Below are 15,552 nucleotides of genomic sequence, written 5' to 3'. Positions count from 1 at the left end.
GCACTGGGCTTCACCTACCCTATACTCTCGCGATATCCACAATGGCTGCAATTGGCAATTGGTACATATGCGTGAACCCGCGCGAGATTTCAGCCACCCTGCCTCCAACAACATTACAGCCCGATTACAGCGCTGTCGAAAATAGCAGATCTGCAAGCTCACGACGCGTCGCGAACGCGACGCGTCGTGAGCTTGCAGATCTGCTATTTTCTGTGACGAAATGTGTTAAAAGTCAGAGCAGTGACCGGACAAGAAGAAATCAACTGGTTCTCTGTTTCTATTGTTTCGAGACATCTCGCTATCTATTATGTAAAGGAATACCATGCAATTAATATGGTATGCTTTGGCTTTTAAAATGAGAAGCTCCAACCCCAACGTTCAGCCTCAATATTTATGTTTTTTATTTTATTTTGTGATTTTAAAGTAGCAGTATAATAATTCCAGTTCGGCGGGTTTAATACAATCATTTGTTGAAATACTGTTAAAATAAAAAAGGTCAACATTTAAGAGCGGTTATTTATTTGTCCACTGACAAAAATGTATTATTATGTTACCTATCAAACTAGCAGACTTATGTAATTATTCCTCGTTTTAAATCGTTGTCGATGAAACATTTTTGCATTGTTTATTGTATTAAAAAATGGAAATAACCATCAAGGTAGTTAGAGCCTTAATTTTTATTTCCCCCTGTAGATCTTTACTACAACTGATCTGCTTTACGTTGTCGATGTGGAGGGATACGGAGGGCGGCGCTTGGTTGCTAAGGGCGTCCCGCAAGGCAAGGGCATGCTGCTTATACGTCCTTAGTTGTACTATCATTTTTTTTTTTAGATTGCTTGGCTTTAATAGCATCACAAAACACAAACCGTGGATTAAAAAATATATATTAATACAGACTGATGAATGAAGTCTGCTTATAAAATGTATATGGGCCTACTACTATTGAATCAACTTACAACTGTTTTCAGTAATTGTACACATTGTGTGTGTGTGTGTGTGTGTGTGTGTGTGTGTGTGTGTGTGTGTGTGTGTGTGTGTGTGTGTGTGTGTGTGTGTGTGTGTGTGTGTGTGTGTGTGTGTGTGTGTGTGACACAGAGAGAAGAGAGAGAGAGAGACAGCAATATTCATTATACAAATTGAATAATGTATATTTGTTTCATAAGGCTCATACATAGCTACCATGTTTGTCTGATATGTACTGGCATTCACAGCCACAGGTATACAGTATACACAGTACACATCATCACAGTTACAGATATCTCAGCATCAACACAGTCAGTATTCAGGTTCCATAAAAAACAAAAAAGCAAACAACAATATAGAGAGGCAGTGTGTCGGGAGTGTAGTGTTGGTCACAAAACACAGTAGAAAGAATATTCATATCGGAGTTCAATTAACGCTGCAATCCAGAACGTATTTTAACGAATACAATGTTATTTCTTTCTTTCTTTTTTATCTGTATGGTAATACAATACAACTATAGCAGATCTGCAGTGGCTGGAGGTGGTTTCACAACTCTTCCATTGAATTATTTAGACCAGTGGTTCCCAAACCTTGTCATGTCAAGGACGCCCAAATGGACACTTAATTAACCTGCAGACCCCCATTTGAAAAGATGGGCAGTGAAGTGTCAATTTAAGACCAAAACAAAAAGGACAATTTATACTGCATCAAAAGTAATCAACAAACTAAAAACTGGTCAAACATTGCCCAAATTGTCAAATTATAATACTGTAAGAGGCAACATTTTTGAAAATAGTTGAAATGTAGATTCAACTTTAAGGCTAATTTATATTTAATCGAAGGACTTTATCAGATGACAAAATATATATTAGCTAATAGTATAATTAATCTTCAGGGCAGGGACATTAATATGCTACCTTGATTCCTATTCCATCTGATAATGATTCATTACTTATTATATCCTTTTACAATAGTAATTTGCACTGTGCTCCATTTCACCGTAAACAGACAAATATGAGAAATACCATAATGTTTGCATGTTCTCTAATGCATTCCAAAATGTATTACATGTTTTGTTTATCTATTTACATATGTACTACTATATTGTGTGTGTGTGTGTGTGTGTGTGTGTGTGTGTGTGTGTGTGTGTGTGTGTGTGTGTGTGTGTGTGTGTGTGTGTGTGTGTGTGTGTGTGTGTGTGTGTGTGTGTGTGTGTGTGTGTGTGCGTGCGTGTGTGTGAGAGAGAGAGAGAGAGATCCGTATACATAATCCGTACCGTATGTTAATACTAGTGACAACATAATTAGTAGCACATGTGTAAATATGATCTTTACACAGTGTATTGGTTTGGCCATAATGAAGTACCAACACATTTTGTCTGTATTTTAACACAAACACATAATATGAAATGTATTCTAATGCTTATATTATAAATGTATGACAGTAAATGATTTCCATATTGATGCACAATGATTGCTAACTTCCCTCCCACCGTATTTCACAGTCTAATTCCAAGAGAAGACATGGATTAAAACACAAGTCTTTTACCACAGAGGAAGTATTAAGCCTGAGACATACAGTGTATAGTTGCATGCAGGTATTGTGTATACCGAAAATAGCCGATCACCAATCTCACAACACGTTGTGCTGCGGCTGCTGCCATGCGTTTTGAGCATTGTAGATCTTCTATTTTTTGGTGTACAACACTGGTGCGCAACCAAGTATGAATCAGGCATTAGTCCAGTGACTGGTCACTTCCTCCTGTCTCACAGGGGGCGGGGCTTGCTGGGATCGTTATTATTGTCATTGATTGGCACCGACTTGACCCTCCTGATTGGTCATCTCAGAGCTGCTTCTTTGATCCGGCACTCTCACAGGCCCCGCCCATGAACCACATTTGATCATATAAAAAAAATATACCGGTACTACAAAATAAAAAGGCTCAGAGTATAGGCTAAAAAAAAAACAAAGCACAGTAGAATTTGGCCTTGTTGCTTTGATTGTCTTGTGTTTTGGCTCGGTATAGTCAGGTTGTTGGAGGGGGTTCTTTGTGAACGGTGCTAGGAGAAGTCCCACACCCCCTCTGCGGGGTCGACGGCGGGGGGCGTCGGTGCGAGGCGGGACGGGGTTGGCGGGCAGGATACCGGGGAGTCTTCGGGGCTGCTCAGGGGCACCGCTGGGTACACGAGGCTGAGGAAGGAGTCTCTGGTGTGCCTCTTCACCTGTCATAGAATGGTACTGGTCAAAAAACATGGTGTAGCATGGTTGTGTTTGCACTTCTTATAACTTCAGCACACTTAAACTGAGTTTCTTTGTTTACGACTAATGTAAGACCCGATAATCGAACCCAGGTCTCCCGCGTGGAAAGTCAATATCTTAACCACTAAGCCAAAGGCAATTGACTATGGCTTTGGGGAGATATTAGACTGTTGAGGCCATCGGCTGAGGCTGTGATCACAGAATGATCACAGAAACACTAGAAAAAGTGCTCCTTGGACCACAGGTCTAGGTACGTAGGTTAGATCAGGCCAACAGTGTGTGTGCAGTTTCACATCTATGTGCCGGAGATATGGACAGTCGGACACACACACACACACACACACACACACACACACACACACACACACACACACACACACACACACATAATAAATAATAAACTAAAAAAGTGACCCAAACTAAATGAGTTCTAGCATCTTGCTTGAGGGAAGCAAGCTTATTTACACAACAAAAGCACTGCATACAAAAAGTGTTTACAATGAACGTAGGACATGAGCTGTTGTATGTATTACACCACTCTTTCAGGGGACGCACCTGTTTGAAAAAGGCGTGGGTCAACAGTACTGATGCAGAGGGCCTGTGGAGCAAAGAAACATTAAGCTTTAGTTGCGTGCTAGAGGCGCGTGCCGAAAATAGCCGGCCTACAAGCTTTATGAGATCTACGAGTTTGCAGATCTATGACTTTCTGTGTATAAATTAAGCATTACATAACAAATAAATCAAATACATGCCATTATATAATTATGTGAAATAGAGAGGATATGATTTCCCTTACATTTTTCTTTCTTGTGCATAACTGCATTTAGTACAATAGTACAATATTTGGATCCCAGATGGAGTGGAGTAAAAAGTGAAATTGGAAATGCTCAAGTAAAGTACAAATGCCTCACAATTGTACAGTACTTAAATGTACTTAACTACTTTCCACCACTGACTGTATTTGCATTATTTCTTGATGGAAGCTCATCTCTACTTGCTTCTCATGATGGTACAATTGGTACATGGTAAGCTATTGGAATTTCTATTCTATTATCTATTCGATTTCTATTGTCCTTATTGTAGACACTTGATGAGAGCAATTACAGCATTTTGATCTGTTCTAGAACATATTGTTCATATTGAATTTGCTGACTTGACGTGATGACTAAATTGTTGACCATGGTTACTTGTCCCAGGTGTCTGGGACATGTTAACGTGCTCACATCAACGCCATTGATCTGAGCACTGCCCTACTGGGGAATACCACTCATTTTCAACATTGAACATGTCATTAATGTACCTTAGAATTGTTGTGTGGACATATATATATTTTTAAACTCCCCCCCCCCCCCCCTTCTGTTTAGCCTAGAACTGGAGGTCTAGAACTTGGGGTCATGTGATCAGTAACATCACAAAGGTGTACCCTGCAGGCCAAAAAATACACAGGCTGTATTGTGAACTTGTGAATCAATACCGCCCCCATCTGGCAGAGTCAGGTTATTGTTGTCAAGCACCTGCAATGTTTGGATGTGTGTGCCACCTGAACTGAGGCTATTGGAATTCCACACCGTTTGTTCTGTTCTGTTGTACATGAAAAACATCAAAGTATGGCCATTACCAGTCTGCCTGCTAAGGGCAGAGAATCATTTTTTACTCTTTGTTTGCTCTTTTGCACTCTTTATTCTATCCCTTTGTTATCTGTGTTTGCTGTTTCATGTTATCTGTGCTGCTGCATTGTCTGAAGGAAGCCATACAAAAATAAGTCTTACTCTTATGTACCTGCACACAAGATGTAACAATATAGTACAACCTTGAACACTTGAACTATCCAGACAGTAAGATACAGAGAGAGCCATGGACAGATGGACCGACATATATATTTTCTTTTTTATATTTGATCAGTGGTGGAAAAGGTATTCACATTTGTTACTTAATTAAAAGTATCAATACAATTTGGAAATACTCCGTACAATGTGTTGCAATGTGACGCATCGTGAGCATGTAGATCGGCTATTTTCAAATGGACAAAATGTATATTGGGGGCCCAGGCCGTAGCGTAACGGTCTGGGCACCGGACTGGTAATCCAGTCGCAGTGTGCCGCGGGTTCGACTCCCGGACCCGACACGGCCCTTACTGCATGTCATCCCCCCATCTCTCTCCCGTTTCCTGTCAGCCTACTGTCTGTCCCTTCAAAAATCAATAAAAGGCGTAAGCCGCAAAAAAATATCTTAAAAAAAAAAAAAGAATGGGCTAAAGTGGTTAATGTATGTTTTTTAATAATACTCAAAAACTACAAAGTAACTAGTAACTAAAACTTTAGTTACTATGTAAATTTTGAACTGTACTGGAGTAAAAGTACAATATTTGCCTCTGAGATGTAGTGGATTAGAAGTAAATGTACTGGAAATTGGAAATATTCAAGTACCATTAACAAAATATTGTACTTAAGTACAATACTTATTTAGCTGGGGAATTTGGGGGCATAATTGTGATTAGTATTAAGTAAATGTATTTAGTTACTTTTCACCACTGTATTTGATTTGATTGATTACGATCAGTGACTGACTGACCTGCGTTCGGCCTGCTGCTGCAGACACAGCTCGACCAGGTTGTGCAGGGTGGCAGAGTGGTTCTTGGGCCCGGGGCTCTGAGGTCGCTCCGTGACGATGGGAGCGGTGGCACTGTGCGTCATGCTGCCCGTGCACGCCACGCTCTCCCCGATGCCCGAGTCCACCCCGGACCGGGACACCTTCAGGCCGCCGAGCTCGCCCAGGGGGAACGGCGCCACGTCCAGCAGGCAGCAGTGGGAGCCGCGCAGCTTCTGTAGCAGCATCTGGACAGCGTGAGCGCAGGGGAATGGAAAGAAACACACATGGATTAGTATCATTAGCAGGGGTGGTGAAAGTATAAACACTGCAATGTAGAACTGCTCCGTTACAAGTAAATGTCCGGAGTCCAAAAATGTAATTGAGCAAAAGTAATATCGTAATTAAAATGTACTTAAGGTACTTAGGCCTCACTCACACCTTTCGATCTAGCAAACAACATTGATGCATGCTAGATGTAAGCAAGATGTAAGTGTCATGGCCGCCCCAATGCATTTCCAATGGAAGTCACATGGTTTGATACAACATTTTGGACTACAAGCTGTTGTATGGCTCCCTCCCCCTCATACAACACAAATGTTGTGTCAAACCATGTGACTCCCATTGGAAATGCATTGGGGCAAGATGTATCACACCCTTTGTATACAACAAGCATCAGTCTGTTGCGAAGGTGTGAGTGAGGCCTTAGTATTATTGACATTATCATAATCAGGAACACGGCTGATCAGTCGTAGCCTGGTTAATAAACCAGACCGAATCAGCCGTTGGCAAAAAAGAATTGCCTACCGGCGGATTTCGGTCTGGAGAGGCTCAATTTTACGCCCATTTCCTACTCCAGGGAATGTGGCCTCCAATAGGGACACGGTATGCAATATGGGCGGGCTTTGGTACAGTGACGTTCAATGCTTGAGACCTTTGACTGACAGTAGCTCTGACCAATTGCGTCAAAGAGAAAATGTTTCCCTGAAAATGAAATCCAAGCTGAGCCTCCCCAGACTAATATCCCGCGGATCCGTGCGATATTAGTCTGGTTTATTAACCAGGCTAGATCAGTCGTACACTGCTTTCACATAAAAGGTGGAATGTGAACGTGTACTGCATACATGGGCAACTTGTGGCCCGGCGGCCACATGCGGCCCCCACCTTCACTTAATGTGGCCCTCAGGTTAATATCAGAATACTGATATGTTATTGATTTCAGCTGTTACAATTCCAAACATGCAAACATGACCTGCGTTCGTATGTCCAATGTGTTTGGATTTAGTTAACATGTGACTATGACTATAACTAAATTCATTTTAAATTAAATAAAAAGGATATTTAGGAAATTATTCAGGATTTCAATTCAGGTATAGCAAAAATAGCCGATCTAGATCTATTTTTGCTACGACAGCAATATTCAACGTGTGGAAATATAGTGGCCCTCTCCGTCGTCAAAGTTTCCCACCCCTGGTGTACTGTCATTACCTGTGTTGGAGGCATGTCCTGGAATGGCACTCTGCCACTGACCAGCTCACACGCTACAATACCTAGACTGTAAATGTCTGACTTCACCCCATAACCATGAAGGTCCTGCATGGTGGGAAAGACAACACAGGCGGGAGAGAGAAAGAGGCAGGGAGTAGGGTGGAAGGAAGGACAGTCTTTAATACCAGGACAGAAAACAACAAAGAAAAAGGTTTACAAGAATACAAACTAGAAGTCTGAAACTCTTCGACTTTAAACCATATACATAACCTTCTAGCAGCCACTTTAAGCAACTTCCTTTCTTTAAATGAGATTTTAGGTAACTAAACTGTTACTTATACAAGCTCACAATGTGTCGCGATGCGACACATTTTACTCAAGTATATTTTGAATTCCGGACTTTGACTTGTAACAGAGTATTTCCATATTGCAGTATTGATACTTTTTACTACAAAATGTGAGCACTTTTTCCATCCACCGACTGAGTAGAAGACTATACTGGTCTGACCTGTCGCAGCAGTTCCGGGCTGAGCCACGGCAGCAGAGCGGGACTGTGATGTGGCATGTCGAAGACGGCCCTCACCCTCTTCCCCTCCCGCACCATACTGTAAACACTGTGGAGCCCAGAGAGGTAGACACGACCCTCCCCCGACAGCAGGACGTGACTGGCCTTCACCCCCCTTTTACAAAAATAAATAAACAAGACATTCAGAGCAGGGACGGAACAGAAAAAAACTTGTTAATTTCAAATCAATCTTCGTTGACCTTTTGCAGACCGTGGGCGGCCATCTTGCCATCAGAGTTTGGAAGTGCTCGCTTTCAGCAAAGCAACATCCTGCCGCCTCCTGCATAATGTGCAAATTCAAAACAGGTGGTACGCAGGGCTGTTGGGTGATATCCAACGAGCACTTCCAAACTCCAACACTTAGATAAATAATCACCTGCAAGGACAGAAAGTAGCTCACAACAAGTCTACAGTGATTTTTTTAAGAAACAAACAATTGCAGATAGAAAGAGGATAATTCAAGCTTTGCGTACAGCTGCAATATTTGGTGAGTTTGACGTATACAATGAGATAGGACTTTTCTGTTTGGATGTATGGGCTGTCAATGGGAAATTGCAGCTAGTTACCACCCTGCCATAAACTAACTTTATGGCAAGCTGGCCACGCTCTGCATATGGTCAATTTATCGCTGCAGGTTCCGAACTCGCCCACCACGCTCCACTGACCTGTGGACGTAGCCCATCTGGTGCAGGTATTCCAGAGCCTTCAGCACACCATACAGCAGGTAGGCTATCAGCGACTCACTCATTCCATCTGGAAAGTAAGTCCTTAGTAAAGAGTCTGCAGAACCTGTGGACGAGAGGAAAATAAAGTCCTCAGCAAAGAGTCTGCAAATGTGATGGATGTCAAACATGAAACACATGAAGCACAACTTCGGTGCATTTAATGGTGATCTATACTTTGTTTCGTGCCAGTGTAGCGCAACATGACATGCAACCAAGCATAAATCAGACATTAGATACATATAAATATTACAAATATATATAATATATTGTGTATTATTATGGAATGCCCTGCCTGTTGAGTGGAGCTGAAGCTAGCAAAATCAGTGTCTTTATTATGCCCTTTATTCTATGTTATTTCTTGTTACCCATTGATGTTATGTGTTGATTTATGTATGCTGTTTTAACCTGTATTGTTATTTGCTGCTCCTGCATATGTAAAGCACTTTATAACTTTGTTTGGAAAGGTGCTATATAAATAAAATTAATAAATCCATTATCATTATATAAAAAATACTGCTGTCTCTGGGATTGTGTCCATAACAATTTCAGGTGAATCAAAATGCTATCAAGCTAGAGCTCAAGCGTGTTATGACTTATGATCGAGGAGAGAGTTGGAGACAGCAGCTCACCGTAGGTCATGAGTGGGGTCAGCACCCACAGCTGGCAGCAGGAGCTGAACACCAGGCGAGAAGTCAGCAGGTACGGATGGCGAAACAGCCTGCAGAGCAGCGCCTCATGCTAGGGACGATGGAGACAGCACAACAAACATGCATGTGACATTTCATCTACCGATAATAGGATTTTTGCAAGTAAAGGCATCAATACCGCAATGTATAGATGTACTCGTTACAAGTAGAAATCCCCTATTCAAAATGTACTTGAGTAAAAGTATCTCCGTCAAAATGAGTACCAGAAGTAACAGTACTCATGCAGAATGTCCTGTTTCACAAGTTTTCAAAATGTGAAAAATGTCTAAAAACCTTTTGAAAATAGCAGATCTACAAGCTCACAATGCGATGTGACTCACATCGCATTGAGAGCTTGTAGATCGGCTATTTTCAAATGGCCAAAATGTATATAGGGCTGAGGTTTTTGGTAATAATAACCCAAATCTACAAAGTAACTAGTAACTAAAGTTTTCAAATAAATATATTTAAAAATGTATGTATGCATGGCTAAAACTGAGACAAGACAGGAACTTGGACTATTTTCATTTTTCATTCATTTTCATTGTCCTTTTCGGTATATTAAATGTGAAACTATGTATGCAGCATATCCAGCAACATGAAGCTATAGCCATGTGAACTGGAAATATCCCTGGAATGTGCTGAATCTTCATTTCTAGACTGTATTTACCTAGGTAGGGAACCGAGTTAGGTTCCTGTCTCTTATGCATGTAGTACTTTAAACTAATTTGTTAAATCACCCTTTTGTTCTATACCAAATGAAAATCTCTTCTGAAAATAGGCCCACAAATAGGCTCTCACCATGAGCTGTAGCAATTCCTCCTCTGTGCATTCGTCCAGGTTGGTTTGCTTGACTGCCACCAACTGTCCAGTGGGAGAATGGCGTGCCATGCTCACCTGGCTAAGGTTATTGAAGCCTTTACCTGGAGACCCACACAGAGCAAAAGTAATAACATGTTCAGAACTGAATGGCCGAGAGACATGGTCAAGTCAAGAGTAAGTGCAGGGGGAGTTGTGACTGATTTGGCACGGCACAGTACACTACAGTAGAATATTGTATAGAGAATCTTGTGATTGTACTGTGTGTGACTTTGTAAAACAGAGTAGGACTGCAAAAGGACCATGCAAGCAAAAAGCAAAATGGTTCCCATTATAAAACAGCAGGCATCCCATAGTGGTTATGGTTTGTGGAGCTCCACAATAGAGTTCTCAATTTTTTCCCGGACCCGACCCGACGTTTTAGCCAGGCCTAATATGGATGCCAATTAGTAGGGCCGGGCCAGGCCAGGCCTCGGGCTCTGTGAAAAAAATAACTTTTACTCTGTGATAGTTCTCAAAGTCTGCCCAAACCCAACCCTACCCAACCACTGAACTACACTGTGTGTGTGTGTGTGTGTGTGTGTGTGTGTGTGTGTGTGTGTGTGTGTGTGTGTGTGTGTGTGTGTGTGTGTGTGTGTGTGTGTGTGTGTGTGTGTGTGTGTGTGTGTGAGTGCAATGCACATTGTGAAGTGCTTTGCATATAAGGTGCTATACAGATGCACCATTTATAAAAATTTGATTTTGATTTTGATTTTGAAGTGCTGTGGAATATACCAGTATACTGTACAGTATGTTATAGTTTGATATACATTTATAATATACCTTTAAAAGTCATCATTGATCTGCACAAATCTGCTGTTATGTATTCCTCTCACTACTACTAAGACACTACTGACTGTATTAATCTCATTTGACCTCTATGAAAACATGAGGTGACATTAGTGGCACTCTCACCCAGTTCTGCCAGCAGTTGATAGTGGGCCGGGTCAGCGGTCAGCCCTGTGATGTCATCACCACCTGGTGTCCCTGCCAATGTGTATACAGAGGCTCCCGAGCTCTGCAAAACATACATATAAATGATTCAAATTCCACGTTGTAATCTGCCCAAGCAGCTGCCAAAAGTACTACCAGTTTCACAAGCAGATGTACTGCTGATGTATAGGGCTGTCACGATTACAAATTTAAGCTAACGAACTGTCACAAGATTTAACAATTTAATTGTGTTTTTTGCAGTGATCATTGGAACGTTACACTTTGTATCTGTTCGCCTTTTAGGCTTCGTAATCACAAAATTAATTACAGAGGGCAAATATGACAAAAGAAATCACTGACACATTTAATACTATATTATATTTTTTTATTTCCAAAAAAATGTAAAGAAATTATTTAATAATAGTTGATCTACATTCTACAAGCTTGTTGTAAGCTTGTAGATCTGCTATTTCTTTTATTGTATGTATGGACATTTTTCAACACAAACGATTGACGATGATTGTACTCACACAAAGAGTTTCTCATACACATACATGCTTTATTAATTATTTTGCTATATAAACTTACGACACGCAGCTTGCCTCTCAACAACAGAACAATCCCCTTCATGGAATTCTACAGAGGCACAGTGGAACTGCTGCCTGGGACCTCAATGTGCAGAGGACACTAGTTTTTGTCTCTGAGCCAGGCAGGAGTGCTATAATGGTTGGTACCACAAGGTGGCACTGTGGCATTGGTTTAGTTGTGGTCATATTGGTTCTGATGGACAAGAGTAGTATTGCTTGTGTGAGACAAGTGGGATGGAACGGGGTTAGCAACTTATTACTTAAGTTGCTCTTAAATGCCTTGATGACATATTGGAGCATAGGCCTAATATTGCATATAATTTTGTTATTAAACCCCTCTGGCGTGAGTGGCGTCTCACATTTTGTTTTAAAATTGCTAATTTTAGGTGGTATACGACCAATCCCCAACTGCAGGGGATATTTCTCATGTTATTTGAACAGGCTTAAAAACACATCTGGCAGAAAAAGAGACAACTGAGAGCTTTACAACAGAATGCCAACTATTAGGGGACTATGGCATTTGAACACTGATGCCTGCCAGTCACAATGTAGAGTGTATTTGTGGGACGCCATGCAGGAATGTCTTGGAAATGAGAGACTATCCCACGCAAAGGGGGCACAGTAGCATTTTATTAGGGAAATTATCCTGCTGCTTACAAGCAGCTTAGTTCGCTGGGCTGTGGCTCTGCTAGCAAATATGAGAAGAATTGCAACCAGAACTTTACCACAACAAGTAAAGGAATTTCAGCGGATGCAGTCTTAAGCCCAAACCACACCAAAGGGTCGGGTCGGGACAAAACGTTTTTGTTTTTAAGGTAAACCACACAAATGCAACTCACTGAGTTGCATTGGTGTGGTTGACCTTAAAAAACATTTTGTCCCGACCCCTTGGTGTGGTTTGGGCTTTAGTCCACTGCCCTTTGCCTGTATCCTGAGCTATAACAGTTTGTTGGTGGCTGCTTGCTTATACCTGCATGGGATTCAAGAGGCTTCAATTTTCCCTAAATGCATGTTTCAACCTGGTGTCAATATTTTGGGCATTTTGGCCATTATATTATATATGAAAATTCAATAACTTACAACAAAACATAGAAAACATATTAGATATATACATGCTTATTGAGCGGCTATTTGCCAATGCATAAGTGATAGATGCAATTTAACGCAAATACCTGACAGATGTTAACTTAAAACATCAATGATGAAGCCAGTGATGACATTAAGAACAGACGCTATCAGAGATTCTATAAAGACATGGCCTGCCCTTCAGTGAAGTCCCCCTGTCTCAGAAAAGTGAACCCTATAGATGGTGGTTGGCATGTGGTTCTCAAACTGGGGGTCAGGTAGCCTCGGTACCAGGCTTTCATTTTTGTTGGTGCAAAAATTGAAAGCCTGGATGAACGCATTGGCCGCTCTGGTCTAAAAGTGGGAGTCAACCCTTCCGGGTGGGCGTCGCTCCAAATGATGTGACGTAGCGCTGCACTAGGGGGGAGAGGAGGGGCCGGGGGTGACGGACAGATCGATGAGATCCAATCAGGGCGTGCGCAAATCTCAGCCGCGACCCGCCCCTCTAGACCAGAAACCTAACACGTTATAAGGCTAGGGGTCAGGGGACCCTCAGGGGTCCTTGTTAATGGGATACCAGAGGGTTGCAGCTAAATTAGTTAACACTTTCCCAGTCACATAATTGTTGTTGTTTTTTAGCAACACAAATCTTCTATCTATAGGGTCCCTGGGGCACAAAATATTTTCAGATGGGGGTCCGTGGCCAAATAAATATATCATTATTTGGGAGTCCTTGACGTTTGAGAACCACTGCTGTAGTGTACTGTAGACTACTGACCAGGAACTGCTGGCTGGGGTCCTCATAGTGTTCGTCTATGCCCACAGCCTGGACCTGAGTGTGGGAGATGCAGGAACAGTCCTGGGGAGGGTATAGGAAGAGGAGGAGGAGGAAGGGGGGAGGAGGAGAGGTGAGACATGTGGAGAGGAGAAGAAAACTGATAGCCAACCCCATGGGAGGAATGACTGAGTGCCAGGAAAGCTTGGGTGGAGATGCGTGGACTTAGCCAGGCAGATGGGGAGAGGAAATTGGGGGGGGGGGTTGTTGTGGCCGCCTATGAAGAGGCCTATCTGAAGAGGCAGCGAGGGAAGACATTGGGACTGAGTGACGGTAACAGACACTGAAAGCTGAAAATGCTGACGCTTATTCTCCCAACAGAGGAAAATAATGTGAACTGCATGACGCATAATTATTGGAAATATAGGCTAGGCCTACAATCAAAACAGGATCGCATGCAAGGAAGACCAGCAAAAAAAACATTTAAGTAAAACTAAAGTAACAAGAAATACACCACACGCTGCGCGTGTTTACATGCAGACGACGTGACACATTCATTCATCCGAGAGGTCACGGTCGGTCGACGTCAGCATGATCAAACAGAGAGAGACAACAACTGCGCACCGTGCATGCATTTCCATTAATATCCTAATAAGTTAACAGTAGTAATAACAATAATATTCTTACCAAGAAAGACATGGGGTCCTCTTTGCGACAGCAACAACACAGCACGCCTGAGGATGAGCATCTATATTCGATCACTGGCTGCAGAAAGAGGAGTGCATTTAAGCATGCGTGCGTGGTGGAGAGCGAGCGAGAGAGAGAATAGTGTAACTGTAACACGAGACATCGCTAGTGGTGTGTGTGTGTGTGTGTGTGTGTGTGTGTGTGTGTGTGTGTGCGCGCGCGTGTGTGTGTGCGTGCGTGTGTGTGTGTGCTTTCGATATAGGCTACTATAATAAAAGGCAGCGTACCTGGCTGCATTTACTGTGCGACTTCATCACCGGCAACGGTCGGAAACATAATAGATGAAATGCTTATAGTTGAATGAATGCATGTCGCATAAAGGGTCTAGGAGAGGATTGGTGTTTTTGACATTGGAAACTACTTCCAACTAAAGCAAATCACCAAAACACAAAAAACAGGGGGGGGGGGGGCAATGCATAAACAAGTTGCCTTATACAGTTTTAAACTGCATACCACTTTTACCTCTTTTTGGGAATGTAGCCTATAGGCCTACAAGGCGAAATGTTCAATTGGACCATTAAATATGCAGACCTATATTTTATATAAATAGTTTTACAATTTGGTTTAACAATTTATATAGAGCATGTACATTGTAACCTCGTGACGACTCTCCCAATATCAAAACAATGCAATTCATTATTACAAGGTTATAATGATATATAGTTACGCCCAACTCAGACCCCACAGACAGCAGCTATAGTTCACGTCCTTGTCTGATGACAAAGCAACATATGTCAAACAAAAAAAGACCTAGCCTACTGTGAGGCAACTGTTTCGTGTATACAATGATCATACGCACTGTCTTGAGTTCATTAATACGTTAAATAAAATGAAATCATGAAAATTCTGATCACAACCTACCTTTTTTTTTATGTCCTCTCAAAACAGTTCCTCTGACGCCACTCACTGCATGGTGTCACATAACCGGTTGCAAATAAGAGCGTGGGCTATTTTAAACAAGGCTTCCTACTAGTTATTTGCTATGTAAGCGCGCGTGTGGTCAACGAATAGGTGGAATTAACGAGGACTGAGAACGCGACAGCAATCAAAAAGCATAGAGTAAAACAAACAACATACCAGACGGAGCTTTTATTTTGACACTAGCGGCCTGGCTGGCTGGCTGGACGGCGCGCGATAAACAGGTCACCGATTGCCCTGATTATGAATCCCACCGCAGCTCTAGGATAGAGCCGACCTGATTGGCTCGAGAACTGTCAATCACAGCGACTACTGGCCAATCACAGACTGTGGGGTCGTTTGGTTAGCAGTGGTCCTTTACTTGAGCATCCTTGAGGAGGTTCCAGGTGGTCTACCA

The 15,552-nt window shown here is 42.1% G+C and overlaps 1 protein-coding gene across 4 annotated transcripts; it reads right to left on the bottom strand.

Moving 5' to 3' along the window:
- Window positions 1-2,080: 2,080 nt before the first annotated feature.
- stradb (STE20 related adaptor beta) lies at window positions 2,081-15,328 on the bottom strand. 4 transcript variants are annotated; one of them, XM_083758601.1, is made up of 12 exons: window positions 15,099-15,328; window positions 14,178-14,255; window positions 13,494-13,574; window positions 11,046-11,148; window positions 10,074-10,195; window positions 9,216-9,324; window positions 8,527-8,650; window positions 7,805-7,976; window positions 7,297-7,401; window positions 5,794-6,056; window positions 3,721-3,820; window positions 2,081-3,179 (listed from the first exon to the last, which is right to left on the bottom strand). In XM_083758601.1, exons 2-12 carry the CDS (start codon window positions 14,187-14,189, stop codon window positions 3,024-3,026), a joined length of 1,347 nt encoding a protein of 448 aa, XP_083614727.1. In that variant the 5' UTR covers window positions 14,190-14,255; window positions 15,099-15,328; the 3' UTR covers window positions 2,081-3,023. The 4 variants fall into 4 exon arrangements, with proteins under 4 accessions (XP_083614727.1, XP_083614724.1, XP_083614725.1 ...); XM_083758598.1 differs by lacking the exon at window positions 15,099-15,328 and adding an exon at window positions 14,465-14,600; XM_083758599.1 differs by lacking the exon at window positions 15,099-15,328 and adding an exon at window positions 14,465-14,600 and having other exon boundaries at window positions 2,081-3,185; window positions 3,778-3,820.
- Between the last annotated feature and the right edge of the window lie 224 nt (window positions 15,329-15,552).

This window comes from Protomyctophum parallelum, assembly GCF_964188405.1.
Source record: "Protomyctophum parallelum genome assembly, chromosome: 23".
NCBI lineage: Eukaryota > Metazoa > Chordata > Actinopteri > Myctophiformes > Myctophidae > Protomyctophum > Protomyctophum parallelum.
This window is presented reverse-complemented; position numbering and strand designations above follow the sequence as displayed.

What these genes read in the sequence shown, in the direction of transcription:
- stradb (XM_083758598.1), bottom strand. Translation starts at nt 14,491, where the DNA reads ATGAAGTCGCACAGTAAATGCAGCCAG. An exon ending in ACCCCAGCCAGCAGTTCCTG is followed by an intron (nt 11,149 to 13,493) that starts GTCAGTAGTCTA and finishes TATGTTTTGCAG; the next exon opens with AGCTCGGGAGCCTCTGTATA. An exon ending in GCCCGGAACTGCTGCGACAG is followed by an intron (nt 7,402 to 7,804) that starts GTCAGACCAGTA and finishes CCCACCATGCAG; the next exon opens with GACCTTCATGGTTATGGGGT.